The sequence below is a fragment of the Cannabis sativa genome, chromosome 1, assembly GCF_029168945.1.
Source record: "Cannabis sativa cultivar Pink pepper isolate KNU-18-1 chromosome 1, ASM2916894v1, whole genome shotgun sequence".
Lineage (NCBI taxonomy): Eukaryota > Viridiplantae > Streptophyta > Magnoliopsida > Rosales > Cannabaceae > Cannabis > Cannabis sativa.
In genome coordinates this window covers 49,276,980-49,298,570 of record NC_083601.1, presented here as the reverse complement: position 1 = coordinate 49,298,570, position 21,591 = coordinate 49,276,980, and the positions used below count along the sequence as shown (strand labels likewise).

Genomic DNA, 21,591 nt, shown 5'->3' with positions numbered 1-21,591 from the left:
ATAGATGTCTAAATCAATGCATTAATTATTACCATAAATGCTTGATTATATTTTTCTTATTTCATTGATTTAATTTTCTATTATTCTAATCATATTTTTGTATAAATAAGGATCACCCTATTAAAATAAACTACTAAAAAATCTCATCTCTCATTTTCTTCTTCTCTCTTTTCTTATTTCTTTTTTTTATTATTATTATTTCATATTATTTTATAATACCATTACAATATTCAAGGATTTTGACGTTAATTTTTTGTAATCACAACGGAAAAAACCTACAAGCCAAAAAGATACTCATAACCAAGTTTGATTTATTACGATATTAAATACAAGGAAAAATTAGTGTTGACAATACCTATTTTGGCTGGACAAGAAACTCAAGATCAACTATTTCTTTGCAACACATAATTACTTTGAAAGAGTATATATTACAAAATTTTAGTATTATAAAAGTTTAAATAAACTATTGATTGTTGTTGATTTACCATTGCTGATCTAGATGTGCCTTCAAGTGGAGTCACCTCTACTAATGGCGATTTTCAAGTGCCTGGGTGGATATGTTTATTTGGGTGCCCTACGATCTACGAGAGAAGAAGGCAACACTTTCTATGTGGTATAAATTTCAGGTTGTATAAATGTTCATAGGGGTTGTCATCGTATTTTTGTAAACACTTTCTGTTTCTGCTATTGAGCTGAAAAAGAACATTGCAAATAACAAAAATAATAATAATAATAAAAAGATTTTATTAAGTACGCTATACTAAAATTTTTAATTTTTTTTCTTTTTTTATTGTAGGGTAGAATTTTTTTCAAAAATACTATGTAAGTTTTATACTGTATATTAAGTTTTCACTGTTGTTCAACATTTGTTTTTTAGTTGTTCTACTGTTGCTATTAATTGTTTTCTTTTATTGTTTTAAGATTGTATTATAAAAAAAAATATTATTTTTGTAAAAAAAATTATATGCCAGTAAAATTATAAATTTTTGTCCAAAATTCAATATTTCGTAAAAAAAAAAACCCAAAAATTGACAATTTTATTAAGAATTTCCTATGAAAAAGGGAACTATTTGAGACACCAATTGATCATCATATCAACATAATAGCTTATATGGTCCTAAGGGAATGGGTCCGAATAAGTGTTATGTATTATAAATGGAAAAATCTTAAAAAATATGAATCTACTCTTTTTTTTTCTTTTTGAACACTTTTATAAATTTGAATTTTAGTTTTTTTACAAAAATATAAATAGTTGTTTTTAAGTTGTTTTCACAACAATACTGTACATGGTGCTAAGGCTTTCACGAAATTTTGTAAAAAATTATTTGTTTTTATAAAAAAGAATTAGGTAGTGTGTAAAAAAAAATTAAAATGAGTAACTAAAAGGCTTTCTATGAAACAATTGTAACATCCTCAACTTTCTTGGAGTAAGAGTAAAATGAAATGAAATGTACACATTCAAAGATTGTCATATTGGTACTTAAATTGCTAGAGAGTAATGCATGTTTTTTACATTGTCATTCCACATTTCATAGTCTGATCCAACAAAGACACAACCTCAGATATGCTCGGCCGCTCGGCGGGAATTTCCTTTAGTGCAAGCTCAGCTATGTCTGCAAGCTTAAGCAATGGTTCAACATTTCTTGGAAGAGCCACATTCTTGTCAACAGTGGCTGCTGCTTTCCCTCTTTTTATTAATGGCAATGCCCAATTAACAATTCCTGCAGGGCTACAATCCCTGTCATAAGCTTTCCTTCCACTTAAAATCTCAAGCAAAACAATCCCAAAATTGTAAACATCACTTTCCATGTTTACATTTTGGTCCTTCTCAGTAGTAGTAGTACTTAGCAGCCCAAAATCTGAAATCCTTGCACCCCATTCTGCATCAAGAAGGATGTTAGAGGTTGTCATGTCACCATGAACAATAGGTGGCTTGGCTTGTTTGTGAAGGTACTCGAGGCCTTTCGCAGCCTGCAATGTGATTTTCAACCTTAAATTCCAATCAAGAGGTGAAAGCTCTCCATGGAGATGATCATATAGGGTGCCATGAGGCATGTACTCATAAACAAGTAATCGTTCCCCCATCTCTGCACAATATCCCAACAAGTTTACAATATTGCTGTGCCTCATGTTGCATAGTATTTCGAGTTCTGCTTCGAATTCCTTTGTGTTTGTGTGAATTATGGTGGCTGCATTAGCCCTCTTGACAGCTACTTGGTTGCCATCAGAGAGAACAGCTTTGTAGACAAAACCAAAGTTTCCTCTGCCTAACTCATTATACTCCTTGAATCCATGAGTAGCATCTTTGAGCTCGGAAAGCCGAAACACTTGTGTTGTTGCAATGCAGGTTTGTACAGAAACAGATGTTTGTGAATTAGTTTCAGGGTCAGCCTCTACCGCCTGCTTTCCTGCACACAAAAAGCAACAGCTTCTACCTTTTTCTTGATTCTTTGATCTGCTTATTCGGCTTAAAAGACACCAGCAAATCAGAATTAGTAAAGAGCCCGAGACTAATGAACCAATGATGATCACTAATTTCTTCATGAATTCTTGTCTATCTTGGTCTCGAATCCCGGAAAAAGATGAAGAAGAAATGTTACATATATCCCAACAAGAACTGTTCTGGCAAAGTGAACAAGCAGTGCATACTCTATTAGCATTCTCAGTACAAATGCTAGAAGGAAAAAGGCCTTGAGAGCAATTTGTTCCACAAGGCAAGCAAATTTTGACATCGTTTCTAGCACATAAACTAGTCAAACCTGCCTCATTCAAGACAACACTAGCATTAAATGCAAATTTCCCTGAAGCACACGAGCCCGGAGAGCACACTCCCGGGCTACACAACTGCAATGGTGGGGTGTAATCTTGCTTGGATTGACCATGAACACCCCAACAATCAAGAACCAAGTCAACCTCTCTAACCCCACAAGTGGTGAAATCTGAAGAAGCAATTGCCATAAATCCATATCCCTTCGGAACAGACAATGGGGATTGAATACTTCCCCAACATTGGACACTATGATCGTCCTCAAATATCCCACAGTAGTGTTTAGCTCCAACTGATAAGCTCATAAATCGAGTCCCAACAGGAGGAGAATCAAACTCAGTAGCCTCACCCCAGCATTTGACTTCACCACTCATAGCTGTGATTCCACAAACAGAGTTCCTACCTGCAGCCAAGGACATAAGATCACCTGGGGATGACCCCAAATTACCAGATTTAGGACCCCAGCAAATGACACCACCATCTTTAGCAACACCACAACTGAAGCCTTCCCCAGAAACAACACTTCTTAAAAGTAAACCATTAATAATTGAAGGGTCATAAAAAAGAGTATTAGATATAGCATATACATTTGAACTATTATCTCTTTTTTTAATATACTGCCAACAATCAACATTGCCCACTTCATTTTTTTCATAGTAGTATCCTTTAATACCACATACATGGTCTTTTCCAGCCGCCATTACAGAATAAGAGGTGCTTTTATAAGCTTCAGGGACAAGATCCATTGCTGAATTCGTTTCCAAGTTCCAGCAATAAGCCTTGGAAGAGTTGGACGTAATGCCACACATGAATTCTTCACCACCCGAAAGCGAAACCATGGCTGGAAGAGAATTGAAGTATGTTGTTGATGATGAGGACTTGTTTTCCTTATCCCAGCATATGATGTCTTGCTTCCCACTAGCATCAATGGCGCAGAAGAACCCTTTTTCGCCAAATGCAGCCGCAATCGGCCCAACCGAGCCATAACCAAATGCAAACTGCAGCCATGGAAGATGAAAAATGAGTATGAAAATGGGAGCCCCAACAAAGAGACATCTTTGGATTGTCATTCCCTTACTGTGTTTTATAGGATTTTTTTTATGAGTGTTTCTGAGTTGTTAATAATGGTGTGGCTATGGCTTTGCCCATTCTTATCTCTCTGATTGAAGTTTTGGATTTCAGACGGTTATGGAGTCAAATATAAGTGTCTGACTTTGAAAGAAGTAGTTAATGCAAAGTAACTGTAATTTAAAAATTTCATAAGGCCAGCTGTCTCACTGTTTTGTGTCTTTGTTTCTCTCATTTTATGACTTTAGAAGTACTTTGATTAAACTTTTCTTTTCTTTTTTATTATTATTATTCAGAAGTTAGATCCAACAAGCTCATGGGATCAAAGCAAGTTGTAGTTTTTGGAATATTTATACAAATATTATAATATAATTTCATACAAGCTTTCATTGACTTGTATACTACATAATAGTAATTTATTGTTCCCCTTGATTGTGCCCAATAAACAAGATTATAACATACATAAAGTTATCTATTCTCCATGTTTTTCCATACAGAGATTTTAATTGAGAATATTTATTTATTATCAACTTGGTGTTGTATTATCGAACATTAAAAAAAACTTATTCTTGAAATTGAGTTCCTAGTTATGTAATCTAAATATTTGAGTTAATGATCATCTAAAAGATCAGATATATAATTTTTTTGCCTTCAACTTTGATATGTATCAAATTATACCCTGAATTTTTAAAGTCGTTAAAAATATTTCTTGAACTACTGAGATTGTTAGATTTAAGAATTTTTGTCTAATTTCATTCAATTTTACTATTTCAGTGATTGTTTATGTATTAAACCATACCCCTCAGACTTTGATATATACCAAATCATGTCCCTCGAACTTTGACATGTACTAAATCATGCTCTCTAAACTTTCATCCATGTTAGACTTTTTTACTAAAATTAGACAAAAGTCTTTAAATCCAACAATCTCAATAGTTCAGAAAACATTTTTAACAACCTTAAAAATTCGAGATAAAAATCCTAATTAGCTTATAATTTAAACCACAATAACAATATGCATCTGAAATTAATTATCTATATCCTTTATGACCTAAACATAGTAATTTGAGATGCTTTGTTTAGACATGACAGCTAATGATGATGATATTAATTACTAATGAAATTAAAGCAGTATTATATTGAAGTGAATGTAGACTTGGTTTAATGCAGATAGGTACTAATTTCAATTTATTTAGTCTTTATCACCATCATATATTCATATATATCAATGTTAGTATTTCTTTTCTTGATAAGTGTAATGTGGGTCTGAATTGGTATTATATATGTTTGTATGTAGAGCCCCAAGAGTAATGATATGAAGAAGAAGAACAAGCTAGCTAGCTGTATGTGAAGATAAATGACCATTTAGAGTCTGGCTTCTTGTCTTTCTGCCTACCAAATTAAAATGAAATTCAAATCATTAAGAGGGCACATACAGTTTCCTAATAATTGTTCTTAGTATTATACATTATATGTATACATGGGCTTCAATTATTATTTTTAAATTACAATTGATTTTAGATACTATATCTTGTTTAGGAAATTTTCAGATACACCTGTATCCAGACCACATCTAATCATCCCTTGCTATGGAGAAAGCCATAATCAGTCATTGCCTCCTAACAAGACACATGAAGAATTAAAATCTCATAATTGTCATTATATGATGTAATTTATTTTTAAATTTTTAAAACCAAGAAAATATTTTAGAACATGGGATGTCTCTAACTTGTGCCCCTACCACCATGTGATTATAGTTCATGAAAAATCGACAATGTCATGTTATATATTGTTCTTGCTAACCAAAAATTGAATCTCAATTAGATATTTATGTAAAAATTTAATCTCGGAGCACATAGAAATAAAATCTAATAATTTGACTTCTGAATCAATTTGGAAGAAAAACTAGAGCTCAAACGATCTGATTATGTTGTGACCCAATATTATGACAGGTTAGATCCCTTTAAGTGTGTGGGAATACTAAATTTATAATGTTAAAAGATATTATCACGTGGAAGATGCACAAAAATAGTTGGGGAAAGAGGAGACTTTTACAATTTCGAACGTATTGAATTAATATAATCTTCGAATAAAAGAGAGAGAGAGAGAGGAATTATAATTTGTGGATATATTAAAGTGAAAATATGTTCATATACATGCAGAGAGTTGTTATTAAAAAAAAGACCAGAGAGTACATCGATCCGTACAATTGTGAAGAGGGGTGGACATATAAAGGAGTCCTCATCAGAGAGAGTTGTTTCGGTCTCTATTCAAGGTGAGTCAATGGAGACAAAAGGCACACTTTTTGGATTAATAATGTTCACAATTGAAGATTTTCTTTTTTAAAAAAGAAAAAAATTCATTCAAGATTCTCTTCTTACTTCTTTAATATTTATAATAATAATAGATTTTTGTTCAATAATAATAGATGTTTTTCGGAGAAAAATAAACAACACCAAAATATGGTATTCAATTTTAAGCGAAGTAAGAATACTCACAATAAAAGCAACAATTATTTACTTAGAACAGCGATTATTCAAATATATTATAATGAAAACGAAACGTAAACAACGACTATGCAAAGAATAACTAAAAAACACAGAGAAATATAGTTGTTTAACAAGCGTTCAGTCTACCTAGTCCACTTTAGAAAGTTTGTGATTAGGTTCTTTATGAAGCAGATCAACCATCTATATAAAAAGCATGTGTCCTGTTGTCGAGTGAATTTCGCAACATCAAAAAGTATTATCTAATTAATATAAAAGAGAATTTTCAGGGAAGTGACAAGTGCGAGTATTCGACCTAGAATGGCGAGTACTCGATTGGGAATGCAAGAACAATCAACAAGGCTGGAAAATATCAATAAGACAAAGAATTATAGTGGTTCAGTCAGATTGTGATCTGCTTAGTCCACTGTAGCAAAGGATTCGTAAGTGCGATTTTCATGGTGGATCACCCCTTTATATACAAAGTGGGTGTCCTATCGGTTACACAAGGATCACATTCATTGTTAATCCATTATTTACATATTGAATTGCAATAATTAAACCCAAACAACGTTAACATTAATAAATGCGTGACAGTTACTAAGTTCATCAACGTATGCGTCTTCCGCATCTGCGAGTTGACTGTTCATGTTCCGTTTGTTGAGCTCGCAGGGTCATCAGTACGTTTGGAACGTCTGCGCCCTTAGGTAATCGCCCTTTGTAGACATCGCATGTTTGAGCTGGTAGAACTTGGACATGCGAATTTATATCGGTTTGTCAGGGCTATTGGGTCGTTGGGACCAAATTGCATCATAGAGAGTTGGTCTCTATACTTTTCGCGGAAATATAGAGGGGACACTCGCACATGTTCTGACACATGCGAGTTGGATCTACCCTGCATTAATGAGAATTATGGTTACGTGGTTCGACTTAGGTCGTACTCGCAATATCTCGCTGGTTTTATCCTGGGCGAGGTCTAAACTTCGAGAAGTCTCTCACGGACATTTCAGCTTTCATTGGAAATCTGAATACACGTGTCCTTTAAAGAGGAGTCTGGTCACGAGTTTCTAGGTGAGAGAAATCTCACTATAACACATGCCCCTAGTTTCGCGACGTGACAGGAGCGGTCACTGAGGGAAACTATTACTCGAGAGACAGGTGAAAGGTTGTCACGAGGAGGTGACCTTTTGGTTGTCCCATCGAGGGTTTCGAAAAATGACGGCTGTAATTATTAGTAATTATTAGTTTTTATTACCTTTATGGTGCCACGTCACAAAACTCCTCGGTTTTCGTGTAGGCGTGGCCATCGTTGGCCGTTAGATTGGGCGACCTTAGGCATTCTGGCTGCCACGTGTCACAATCCCAATTAATAAGGGATATGGGTATTTAAATACTTTGATACGAATCAAAATTCCCATTTTTCCCTCTTACTCTTAACTTCTTCTTTCCCTCCATTACATACACTTCAAAAATCCATTCCCAGATTTTCTACCATCTTTCCACAACATTCTCAATCTCAGAAGTGATCGAGAGCAATCGCAGAAATCAGAACTAAAGGTTAGTTTTCAAATCACTGCATTTTTGTTTTCTGTTTTGGAGAAAATATGCTTTACTTTCTGGGTTCGCGTATTTTAAAGGCTTTTTTAGGAATGTATGCTAGTGGGTGTTTATGAGGCTATGTGTTTTAGGTAAGTAAACCTGGGTAAATTCATAGAATATGACCTGTAAACTGACATAACCGCACACAATTCATAGGCACTGTTCCACGTCTTGAATACTCGCGGATATTCGGATGAACAGCTTGAATGTTCGCGGGTGTTCAGATGAACAGCTTGAATACTCGCATATTGCCAAGATTTATTTCCATTTGACTGTTAGCTAGATCTTTTAGGATTTTTATATGTCGCGGGCTGAGTTGCGAGGGTATTAATCGCTATTCCAAATGGTGGGTGTGTCACAGTATTCTAATGGCCATATACGCGGTTATATGCCCCTTGAGATACTGTGATACACCCAGCCATTTGCGACATGCGTTAATATTCAAATGAGCGTACTCTTTGGTTGATAGGTAGTCTCGGAACGGTGGGGGTCTCCCAGTAACTTCAGGGTTATGCTCGAAAACGCACATCCCTTGAGTCACTGGGAAACTCCCAGCCGTTTCTGGAGGTATACCACTTGGCCGAGGATGCGTGAATTATTTTGCCCAAGATAGTTTTATCCCTCCTCGCATATTGATGGGATGGTCAGTATTCGCAAGGAGGCTGACCATTCTGTCGAGTGCGACTTTATAATCTAATGCGGGTGAGATCACTTACTTTGCTTTTCACACATCCATCACGCTGAAAAGATCTTCTATCTTTCAGATGAGCGATTTATCGGATAGCCAGCAGCTCGGCTCGGGAGGCCATGCATTTGACGGTGAGACTGACCAGGAGAAGGACAGTTTTCTCCCCACGGACATTTCCGAAGAGGAGGCCGCTCCAATAGAATTAGGTCCGATGTCTTCTGTGGACATCGAGAGGATGGTGCAGGAACTCGCAGAACCTGGGACCATCGATATTCGAGACAGGGAGTCCACAGTGTCGGCACGCGACTATCTTATACATTCGAGGCATGCTCCTGACATCGAGGTTGAGGAGATGGACGAGGAATGGACGACTCCAGCTCGCGAGTCAGGTGGGGAAGAGGAGGAGGCGGAAGGGAGTGGGACAGATTCGGTCGACGATTCCCAGCTGAACGAGCCCTTCGCGTGCGAGGATTTAATCTCGAGGGTTTCCAAATCAGACTTCACCACCTTTGTGAGGTTAAATTTACTTCGACTCGCGTTTCAACGTCCTAAGCCGTCTCAGAGGGCGCACCTTCCATTTACTAACCCTGCGATCATTCCCACAGAGGATGTGGTAGTCTCAATACCCATTCTTCGGTGTGGTGTATCAGTCCCCTTTCACCCCTTCGTCGCAGCCATTCTCAGGCGATATGATGTATCGCCCTTTCAGCTAACTCCCAACAGTTATCGCACTGTCCTAGCCTTCTATGCGATGTACATGGAGTATGTCCATAGGGCTCCTTCAGTAGAAGAATTCAGCTATTTCTACGACATAAAAAGCGTAGGTCTTCATAATGGCTTCTACTGCTTTAGCAAATGGGCGACTTCTGAAATCAACGAAGTTGAAGGAATGGTGTCGAACATGGGGGATTGGAAATCAAAGTGGTTTTATGTCTTTAAAGTTCCTGGGATTAGGACCGACTTTAATCGCAGACCTAGTATGTCGCATATTTCTTGACTTAGACATTTTATTTCTTTTGAGATCTTTTGCTTACTCACTCTTTGTTGTTATCGCAGATAGACCAGCTCGACTGACCCTTGACGCGACTAGCAAGGAGACAGCTGAAATTCTCGGGAGCCTTCCAGTACAAGATCGCGACTGGCGATTATTGTGTACAACTGCGAAGTTGCGAGAACATCAGTTGATTCCTGAGAACGCAAGTCTTCAAAGGGAGCCAGTATACAAAGAACCATCCGAGAAACAGCAAGAGCGAATAGACAAGCGTCTTTCTAAGCAAACCCCTCGACAAATTTCAGGTAATTCGTCTCTTGTTATAAACTAACAGGTAGGATTTTGACTTATACTTATCTTTCATTTATGTTCTCAGATATGACTTTTCTGAAGTCTGCCCCTCTCCTGAAGATCAAACCGAAGGGTGGAACAGCGACGACTTCGCCGGTTGTCGCCCAAAAGAGGAAGAGCGATGCGATGGCTACACTTGTCGCAGACTCTTCCAAGAAGCTAGCCAAGACCACACAAGACAAGGGGAAGAAAGTCGTAATTGATCCACCTGTTCGAGCTTGCGACTTCCTGGCCATGCAAGAGAAGTTCCTGGCTGAGATTCCTTATGAGGATCTCGTTACGCGATCTGCTGAACTGGCCGCGCAGTCGATGGCTTTGTTCATAAAAGCTGCGGCTACTCCTTCGAAGGAAGCCGACTCGCTGAAGAGGCAGAACGCTCATTTTCAGGAGAATATAAAAAAGCTGAAGCAAGAAGTGGCAAGGATGGATAAAGAGCTCGAGGAACTCAGCAAGGCCAAGGAGAAGGAGCTCGAAGAACTCAACAAGGCGAAGGAACAGGCGGAGCTTGAAGTCAAGAAGTCACAGGCGACGATCGTGGAGATGGCCTGCGATTTGGAGACTGAGAAAGAGAATGGGAAGAAATAGTATGATCAGGCAGTGTCTGATTATATCTACACCACTCTTTCCAAAGTCCCAGACTTCGACTTTTCTCTTCTTGGAACAGAAGCCGCTGAGATGGCTGAGGCTTTTCGTGCCATGTCGCCTACTCAGACTCAAGGTGGGGGGAACCTTCTTGATGAGGTCGAGGGCGCACAAGCTGAAGAAGTCGAAAATGAGGTCATCAGCAAAGTCGTGGATGAGACTGCTCCGGATGAGACTACTCCTGCTGCTCCAGATGCTTAGTTATCCTCTAACTTATGTTGTTTTTTAATTTTACTTCTCTCTTTTTTTTTATATATGCGGTACAAGGGTACTCGCGCTTTTGTACTTGGACGAATTTTCTTTTTGTTTTGGACAAATTTCTATCCTCGCGGGGATAGCTATCCTTTAACATTTACGCAGTACACGGGTACTCGCGTTTTTTATATATATATTTACGACTTTAATTGCAGCTTGGTGTAATAAGTAGGAATATTTACAAAGCTGGTGAAAATTTTGAAAATCCAACAAGTAATTTCATTTATATAATCAATCAATAGTACATTCGGGCATATATATCCCTCTATACTTAGGATTTTACCTTGTTGAATGAAAAATATCTAAGTATAAGTACAAGAATGAACATAATCGAATAATGCGAATACTATTGATAATAAAATTTCAAGCTCTCGCTATTCCATGCTCGTGGAATCGCAGTTCCATCGAGTGTTGCGAGTCGATACGTTGCATCACCAATTTTATCTGCGATGAGGTATGGTCCCTCCCAATTATCGCCGAAGACCCCGTGCGACGGGTTTTTGGTGTTTGGCATTACTCTTCTGAGGACCAAGTCTCCTGCTCGTAGGGCTTTTACTTTTACTTTGGAGTTAAAGTATCTTGCAGTTCGCTGTTGGTAGGCCGCATTTTTTAGATGCGCCTTATCACGCTTTTCCTCCAAAAGATCAAGGCAGAATAGCTGATTCTCGTTGTTCTGTGAAATGTTGAAAACATCTCTGCGTAGGGAACTTGCCCCAACTTCAACTGGCAACATGGCCTCGCACCCGTAAGAAAGTGAGAAGGGTGTTTCGCCAGTTGTAGATCGAGGGGTCGTATTATAGGACCATAGGACTTGCGATAACTTGTCTGGCCAAGCCCCTTTGCGATCTTCTAGTTTCCCTTTTATGGTATGTTTGATTATTTTATTAACGGCTTCAGTTTGTCCGTTACTCTGCGGGTAAGCAACTGCGGAAAAAGCCTTTTTAATCCCCAAATCGTCGCATAGCTGCCGCATCTCCTTACAGTCAAACTGTTTTCCATTATCTGAAATGAGTTTATGCGGAATGCCGAAACGACAAATAATGAATGTATAGACAAACTCGCGCAATTTCGTTGCTGTGATGGTTGCGAGTGCTTTGGCTTCGGCCCACTTCGTGAAGTAATCGACTGCGACTACCGCATATTTGACTCCGCCTTTTCCTTTGGGTAACTCGCCGATTAAATCGATTCCCCATATTGCAAAGGGCCATGGACTTGTGATAGAGTGGAGGTTACTCGGAGGCTGATGTGTGTAAGTGGCTATTCGCTGACATCTATCACACCTCTTTGCAAACGCGAGAGTATCTTGTCGCAATGTTGGCCAGTAATATCCTTGCCGCATAATTTTTAAAGCAAGGGAATTACCTCCGGTGTGATTGCCACAAATCCCTTCGTGTACTTCACGAAGTATGTAACCACAGTCTTCTCCACTGATACATTTGAGAAGCGGTTGACTAAAACTTCTGCGATACAACCTTTGGTCATATATTATATAACGGGCTGCCCGCTGTCGCAATTTTCTCGCTTCTATTTTATCATCAGGTAGGAGCCCCTTTTCAAGGTATGCGAGGATAGGAGTCATCCAGGTAATCTCCTGAACATCATCTATCTCCATGATTGCTTCTCGATCTATGGTTGGGTGAGCCAGTACGTCTACCGGAATCACATCGAGTAATTCGGCTTCTCTAGTTGAGGCCAAACGGGCCAATGCGTCTGCGTGGGCATTTTGAGTACGCGGTACTCGAGATACAACTACATTTTTGAACTTCTGCATTATTTCACGAACGATGGCTAAGTATTTAACCAATCTTCTGCCTCTTGCTAGGTATTCTCCATTCACTTGGCATACCACGATTTGAGAGTCGCTAAAAGCCTGTAGATACTCGACTTTCATCTCGAGGGCCAGTTTCAATCCTGCGATTAAAGCCTCATACTCGGCTTCATTGTTAGATGCAGAAAATTCAAAACGTAAAGCAGCGTGTACCTTGAAATTATTGGGACTGATTAACAAGATCCCACTGCCAGAACCTTCGTTATTTGAGGCTCCATCGACGTACAATGTCCATACTTCTTTGCCTGCTATGACAATGTCATTTCTGTCCTCTACAACTGCCACCTCGGTGCTTGGGAATTCAAGTATAAAATCTGCCAAGGCTTGCCCCTTGATCGCAGTTCTCGGTTTATACTTGATGTCGAATTGACTCAACTCCATCGCCCACTTTAACAATCTCCCCGATGCTTCTGGTTTCGCTAAAACTTGTCTTAAGGGGAAGTTTGTCAAAACTTCAATGCTGTGAGCCTGGAAGTAGGGTCGCAATTTTCTTGAGGATATTATCAAGGTGAAAGCCAATTTCTCCATTTGAGGATAACGCGTCTCGGCGTCTAGTAATCGCTTACTGACGTAATACACCGGGTATTGGCGTCCTTGGTCCTCGCGTATTAGTACTGAACTAATCGCATATTCGGAGACGGCCAAATAGATAGACAAAATTTCTCCGGACAACGGCTTCGATAAGATTGGAGGTTGCCCCAAATGCGTTTTTAAAGCTTGAAAGGCTTGCTCGCATTTTTCGTTCCAATGGAACCTTTTGTTGCCTTTCAAAGTTTGAAAGAACTCCTTACACTTATCAGAAGATCTGGATATAAAGCGGTTTAAAGCTGCGACTTTACCTGTGAGGCTTTGAACTTCCTTTGGCTTAGTCGGTGATGGCATCTCTACCAATGCCCTGATCTTCGCAGGATTGGCTTCTATTCCTCGCTGATTTACCATAAAACCAAGGAATTTCCCAGAGCCCACCCCAAAGACGCATTTCAACGGATTTAGACGCATCTTGTATCGCCGCAATATGTCGAACATGGCATGCAAGTGGGTAATATGATCCTTCGCGTGTTGCGATTTTACGAGCATATCGTCAACATATACCTCCATTGTCTTTCCAATGAGATCTGCGAACATCATATTCACTAGCCTTTGATAAGTCGCACCTGCGTTTATTAAACCAAAAGGCATTACTTTGTAACAGTATAATCCTCGATCAGTAATGAACGAGGTATGTTCTTGATCTGGTTCATACATCGGGATTCGATTGTCTCCCGAATACGCATCCATGAAGCTCAAAAGCGCGTGACCTGCAGTGGCATCGACAAGCTGTTCAATGCTAGGAAGAGGAAAGTTGTCTTTGGGACAGGCTTTGTTTAGATCCGTAAAGTCAACGCATGTGCGCCATGAGTCATTAGGCTTTGGCACAAGTACGGGGCTTGCTAACCAGTTGGGGTAAAATGACTCCCGTATAAAGCCGCAGGCAAGGAGGCGGTCGACTTCTTCTTTCAGCGCTTGGTACCTCGCGGGGTCCATTTTGCGGCGCTTTTGTCGGACACCTCGCACTTCGGGGTCAATGTTCAAGCGATGACACATGACCTGCGGAGATATCCCGACCATATCTGAATGTTTCCAGGCAAAAATATCAAGATTTTGCTTTAGAAAGGTCGTTAATTGTTCTCGCAACTATATATTTAATTTAGAACTGATTTTTAAAACCTTGTTATTATCTATAGGATCTATAGGTACCTCGATTGTGTCTTCCGCGGCTTGGGCTGCGGCAGTGTGATCGAGGATTCTTGGATCCAAGTCTGGTTCGTCCACGTGCGGCACCTCCTCGATCTTGAGGATATCCTGGCGAGGCGGTGGTGCATCCAAAAGGTAGATAACATTTACCGTCCTTTTTTTTGCGAGCTTAACAGCTGCGTTATAACATTCTCGTGAGTCGAATTGGACTCCCCGCACCGAACCTACTCCAGCGGGAGTAGGGAACTTCATCGTCAGATGATAGATCGAGGTTATGATCTTCATCTCCTTCAGGATTGGTCGACCAATTACGGCGTTATACGCTGAGTATTGGTCGATTACTGTGAAGTCGGCCATCGACTTGGCTGTTACTGGGGCAGTTCCCAAAGTGATTGGGAGCTTGATCATTCCTTTAATTGCTATGACATCTCCCGAAAAGCCATAGATGATTGATGTCATAGGTCGCAAATCCTTCTCTTGCAACCCCATTTGCTTGAAGGCTTGGAAATTCAGCAAATTCACTGAACTCCCATTGTCAACCAGAATACGATGGACATTGTCCCCACCAATATTGGCGACTATCACCAGTGCATCAGAGTGCGGGTGATGGACCCATATCGCGTCGCTCTCCATAAAGATGATGTCGTCGCATTCTTTCTTAAAGAGCTTCTCAGGCCGTTCACCAAGATTGTTCACATTGGTAAGCGGCTTCTCCTTGGCCTCTCTGGCATACCTTTCTTGTGATTTGCGAGAGTCGCCTGTGATGTGTGGTCCTCCGATTATAGTTAAGATATTGCGAGGTGTTCTGGAGCCGCTCGCGTTCTGGGTTTCTCCTTTGCCATCCGCTTGGGGATGACTTTCCTCGCTCCTTTTATACTTGTCGAACTTCCCTCTCCGGATCAGCTCCTCTATCTCATCCTGCAAGACCCAACATTCTAGAGTAGTGTGACCAATGTCCTTGTGGTACTTACAGAATTTTTTAGGATCCCTCCGGTCGCGATTCCCCCGGATGGGGGGCGGCTTCTTGAAGACTCCGTTCCTTTCCTCAATCGCATAGATATGGTCTCGAGGTACGGCAAGTTCAGTATAGTTGACAAAGCGAGGTCCTCCCTTCCTTTTCGGCGAGGACTCCTTCTTCGGGGGTGACTTAGCCAGCTTCGGGCTTCGCTGTCTGCGCGGGCTACGTCTTCTCGGGCTTCGGCCCCTGGAATTCTTCCCTCGCGGACTGCGAGATCGTGACCGCGGTATGGGTGACCGACGTTTGTCCTTCCCCTTCTCTAACTCTGCTAAAGAGTTTTCGATTCTCTTGTGAGGTTCGGCCATGGCGAAGAACTTTACTAAGGACTCCGGCCTTCGAGCTTGTAGTTCCTTCCAGAAGTCGGTCCTCGGCAAGATACCTGTTATCAACATACAAACAAGTGAAGACTCGGGGGCCTTCTCGACCTTTGTTACTTCTGCGTTAAAACGCTTGAAATAGTCTTATAAAGACTCACCAGGTTCTTGTTTGATGTTGGCCAAAGTCGTATAGGGTGGCCTATACGTCATTGTGGCCTGGAAATGCGTGAGGAATAAGTCGACGAAGGTTTCCCACGTCGATATCGATGCCTCAGGTAATTGGGTGAACCAATCATGAGCATTTTCCTCGAGTGTTGCCGCAAGAATACGGCACTTCGCGAGTTGCGGTACCTGGTCTACTTCCATTATAGTATTGAATTTTTCTAAATAATCTATCGGGTTAGAAGTACCTTTATACTTGAGGGATTCGGATAAACGAAACCCTTTCGGAAGTTGAGCCTGTCGCACCCCTGCAGTAAAAGGCGAGGTGCCATGCAGCTTGTATATAGGCTTGCGCTGCTGCTCGAGTATCTTTAAAGCTTGCAGAAGCATGCTTTGGTCAATTCCTTCCGTCGCAGGGGCTGGAGTCACTGCGACTGCGGGGCTCGCAACCACTGCGGCAAGGTTTGCCGGGATATTAATCCCAGTAGTCGCGATCGGCGCGATAGGCGGGTTATTACCTGCGTTGACACCCTGATCGCCCGCATGGGAATCACGGAGCGTCTCAGTATTATGTGGGCCGCGGGAGCGTGCCTTGAAAACTGCGTTGAGATGATCACGTAGATCACCTCGGTGTACTTGATAACGTCCTCCCTGTTGTGTTTGTACAGAGCCGGACCTTGTATACCTGCTCGGAGTGCGGCCATGCGATGACGAAGAGGCTGACTCTGCGTCATTGTCTCTCGATGGACGACTGCGAGGATTACGGCGCTCAGGATCTTCGTCAATTTGCGCGCTCTGGTTAGGAAACCTTGCGGATTGATCTCTTGACATCGGGTGATTCAAGTCCAGAGCTTCAGGGTCAGTTCTTCGTTCCCTGCGTACACGGTTAGTATGACGTCTAGAAGTTGTTACCTGAGGGTTATCGTTGCGAATGGCGGGAACTCGAGGAGGGCGTCGAGCTCGACTCTGTCCGTCTACCTCGGCTTGTAGTGCCCGCAGTTGATCCTGAATTGCAGCATATTGATCGGTGGTGAGCTGGACCATTCCCTCGGATACTACCGCCGGAGTGACGGGGGGAAAATGCATGGTTGCTGGTGGTGTGGACGTGTCCCCGACTTGAGGGCCAGTCGTTTCTGGGAATAGGTTGAGAGGTCTGATATTGCTCCTCCCTACTCCGCCGTTGATGACGTCTACAGGTGGCACTCCAGCTCCAGGCAGTGGTACACTCATCATTCCAATATTGATGGACCCGTTGTTAGCTCCGTTAGCGTGATTTCCAGCCATGATGAATAGTGTTCTTTAAAGTGAATGAAATCTTTTAGTCGTATTCCCACAGACGGCGCCAAATGTTGTCGAGTGAATTTCGCAACACCAAAAAGTATTATCTAATTAATATAAAAGAGAATTTTCAGGGAAGTGACAAGTGCGAGTATTCGACCTAGAATGGCGAGTACTCGACTGGGAATGCAAGAACAATCAACAAGGCTGGAAAATATCAATAAGACAAAGAATTATAGTGGTTCAGTCAGATTGTGATCTGCTTAGTCCACTGTAGCAAAGGATTCGTAGGTGCCATTTTCATGGTGGATCACCCCTTTATATACAAAGTGGGTGTCCTATCGGTTACACAAGGATCACATTCATTGTTAATCCATTATTTACATATTGAATTGCAATAATTAAACCCAAACAACGTTAACATTAATAAATGCGTGACAGTTACTAAGTTCATCAACGTATGCGTCTTCCGCATCTGCGAGTTGACTGTTCATGTTCCGTTTGTTGAGCTCGCAGGGTCATCAGTACGTTTGGAACGTCTGCGCCCTTAGGTAATCGCCCTTTGTAGACATCGCATGTTTGAGCTGGTAGAACTTGGACATGCGAATTTATATCGGTTTGTCAGGGCTATTGGGTCGTTGGGACCAAATTGCATCATAGAGAGTTGGTCTCTATACTTTTCGCGGAAATATAGAGGGGACACTCGCACATGTTCTGACACATGCGAGTTGGATCTACCCTGCATAATGAGAATTATGGTTACGTGGTTCGACTTAGGTCGTACTCGCAATATCTCGCTGGTTTTATCCTGGGCGAGGTCTAAACTTCGAGAAGTCTCTCACGGACATTTCAGCTTTCATTGGAAATCTGAATACACGTGTCCTTTAAAGAGGAGTCTGGTCTCGAATTTCTAGGTGAGAGAAATCTCACTATAACATGTCCTTTTAATTACATAATTGATCATCAAGTGACCATTTTTACATTCGATGCATTAAATTAAATAACAAATGTTCATGAAATAAATGATTAAGACCATTCTGACTATTTACATTTAAGTATGGAACATCTGCGAAAACTTTAGTCGCATATTGATTGTTTGTATACTATCCTTAGTTGCATATTGACTGTTCGTATACGGACAAGTTAAAACCCGTGGGCCATATGGGTTGTCGCATATAATAGTCTTCGGACTAATCGAAGTGAAGATGCAATCTTCACATATGGCGCGGGGAAGAAAACACTTGGTCATCACGTATATCCATTATACATCCTAACTATGTATACTTCTCTATGCATCCCGATTTTATCTTATTGTTATGTGATGCATAACGTGGGACTCAATCTTATCTCGGTTTTTAACCTTCTCGCATGATTCTATTATTTGAGGACTTATAAATTATCAGGATTTATACCGTCGACACATCATCCTTTTCCTTTGTGGAAATGGGTCCAAGTGTAAATTATATACGACAGTGTACTCGTTATTTAGATGAAAAAATCATTTGATTACAGTAGATTTATTTTCTTGAATTGAAAGGGAATTCGAACTTGGGACTTCTTTTTTATAAGGAGAAATGTGAAATTACTAAGCTATATCTATTACTGTATGACCACATAATAATATTGGATTTATAATTTCATTGTAACTATTAATAAAAGAATAATTGTGGTAAAAGTCCCAAAAAATTTAGAGTTGATGCAGATTAGTCTTCAACCTCGAAAATTAGCGGTGATAGTCTCCAAGATCACGTTTTTTGTAAGTCTGTTAGTCCCTAACATAATTGATCCGTCAAACCCAAATAAAATGGCACGTGTCAATTTTTTATTGATCCAAATAATAATTTTAATTAAAAAAAAATTAAATAGAATAAAAACTAAAAAATATATTTTAAAATCATAAATTTATTTTATTTTTTCTTTTCTTTTCATTTTTTTATATTTTTTTCTTCTTCGTCCTCCTCACCTAGCAGTGATTTCAAAACCACCCCGACCTTCACCTACCCCATCCCCTGATCTACTAAGGAGTTCAAAACCACCCTAACAGTGATTTCAAGGGCTCTAAATAAGCTTAGAACCCTTATAATGGCTACTGCCCAAGCTCATTTAAGCTCCCACTGTGCACGGTGGTCATCTACCATCATCGATAATGCATGTAGAAATCAACCACAGGATCTGGAAGATCTCTAAGAGTAGATCTCATTTCTAAAAATTATTTGGCTAAATGAAACTCAAAGTGACCATAACGGAGTCGCAAAGTTTCAACTCTGACGATTGGCTTGCGATTGGAAGATGGGGACACATGACTCGAGATCTCTAGGTTGAAAGTTTTATGTACGATGAGTCCAGCTATTGCCTCTAATTTTGCCAATAGTTGTCGAAGACAGCTTGTCAGCACCGGGCCAACAAGACACGAAGAGTGACAGAGACGAGGAGAAAGAGAGAGATCAAGATGGAGATCAAGATTTTCTGGGTTGGGGTTTTCGTAATCGCAGGGCTTGTAAGTTTGGACCACTGTGTGTGTGGGGGATGATGGGGATGGGGGTGGGGTCAGGGGCGGAGGTATTAGGTTGTATAGAGGCCATGGCCCACTATTAGTATTATATATAATTTACTCTTATTTATTATTATTATTATTTTTAATAAAAGATTTACTTGTTTTCTATTCTCTTTTAAGGCATTTATTATTTAATAATACTAATTTATTTTACAAGACACCCCACATCACTTCTTCAAAATTCTTTTTAAATAAAATAAAAGAAATGAAAACTAAAAGGTTAAAAGGCTTTCAAAATAGATAATTTGATATTTATCATTCTCTTTTTCATTTTATATTTTATATTTGTTACACTAATCACTATTTTTACAAATAATTTTTTTTCCGACTATTATTTGTATAAATATATGTTTATCATTAAGATAAAAAAATATATTATTAATTAGTGACAGCAGTTTTACAAGAATAAATTTAAGAGCAGTCCACATAAAAGAATAGTGACTGATTTTAAATAACAAATAAAGGTATGTTATAAAAAATAATATATACATTTTAATTATTCAACTCGAATTCCAATTGTGTTCTTTCTCCTAAATAATAAATATTATATATACAAATAATTGATAAAATTTTAACTTTATATGTTATTATTTATATGGTTGCATATATTTATACCAATTGAGTATTTTCCCTACAGTGAAAAAAAATAATTCTATTAATAAATATACAAAAATGATAAATTTTATATTTTTATGAATTTAATTCTTTCTTTTTATATTTTTATGGATTTTTTTATAAAATTGTAGAGTATTATTTTTCTGCTGCTTTAAAAAAAATGTTGTTTTGACGTTGAAAAAAATAACAATATTTTTTATAAGTATACAGAGTGTTGTTTTTTTATTGTTTCAAAACAATGTTATTTTGACGTTATTTTCATGGGAAAATAACATAAAAATATTTTTTCTAGAAAAAAAAATCCTAAAATAAAAAATTTGTAATAATGTCAATAAAAAAAATTCGTAAAAATATATTAAAAAAATATACTTTTAAGTGTATTTTGTAAATTTCTTTATTATATACTTTGGCCCCCCCAAACTTCTTATCCTGGCTCCGCCCCTGGGTGGGGTGAAGGTCGGGGTGGTTGGGTGGTGAGTGGCTGGGTGGTGAGGAAGACGAGAGAAACAGGAAAAAGAAAATAAAAATAATAATTTTTTTAATTTTTAATAATGATTTTTTATTTTTAAATTATTTTTAATTAAAATTATGATTTGCACATATAATATATCAACACGTAGCATTTTTAAAATAAATAAACTGATCAGTTAAGTTAGGGACCAACAGACTTACAGAAAACGTGACCTTGGGAACTATCGCCGCTAATTTTCGAGATTAGAGACCAATCTGCATCAACCCTAAGTTTTTGGGAAATTTTGTCGCAATCATCCCATTAATAAATAATAATTTTCTACAGCTTCTTACACGTAGTTTGCTTACCCGTTGTGTTGACTCATAAATCTGGACATAGACTTCTAAGTCATATCCGCTCGCTAGATTGGCGAGAATAAAATATTTGTTAAGTAAAAGTAAAGAGAGACATAGAAATTTATAGTAGTTCACTCCCTGTATCGCGACAGTAATAGAGTTACGTCTACTTCGAGTTTTTATTTCTTAAGAAATGGTATTACAAATATAGGTTAGGTGTCAAAGCTCCAAATTCTAGAGAGAGAAGCTCAGACCTTGTGGGTAATTTTCTAAATGTGAAAAATAAATTAAGGGAGTTCTCCTTTTATAGGTGAAGGAGGCCCACAAAAATAGGAAAAAATAATTCAAAATATGAAGAAAAAAAAATCTAAATTGGCTAATTATGACTGTAGATGATGATCCAACGATCAAAATTAACTTTTAAAGCTAGT

At 39.2% G+C, this 21,591-nt stretch overlaps 1 protein-coding gene across 1 annotated transcript; it reads right to left on the bottom strand.

Moving 5' to 3' along the window:
- Positions 1 to 1,451: 1,451 nt before the first annotated feature.
- On the bottom strand, positions 1,452 to 4,165 carry LOC115704817 (serine/threonine-protein kinase-like protein CCR2). The gene has a single exon (XM_030632023.2). It carries the CDS (start codon positions 3,835 to 3,837, stop codon positions 1,510 to 1,512), a length of 2,328 nt encoding a protein of 775 aa, XP_030487883.2. The 5' UTR covers positions 3,838 to 4,165; the 3' UTR covers positions 1,452 to 1,509.
- Positions 4,166 to 21,591: the final 17,426 nt, after the last annotated feature.

Bases quoted from the DNA above. Each gene is read 5' to 3' on its own strand.
- LOC115704817 (XM_030632023.2), bottom strand. From the start codon at position 3,837: ATGACAATCCAAAGATGTCTCTTTGTTGGGGCTCCCATTTTCATACTC.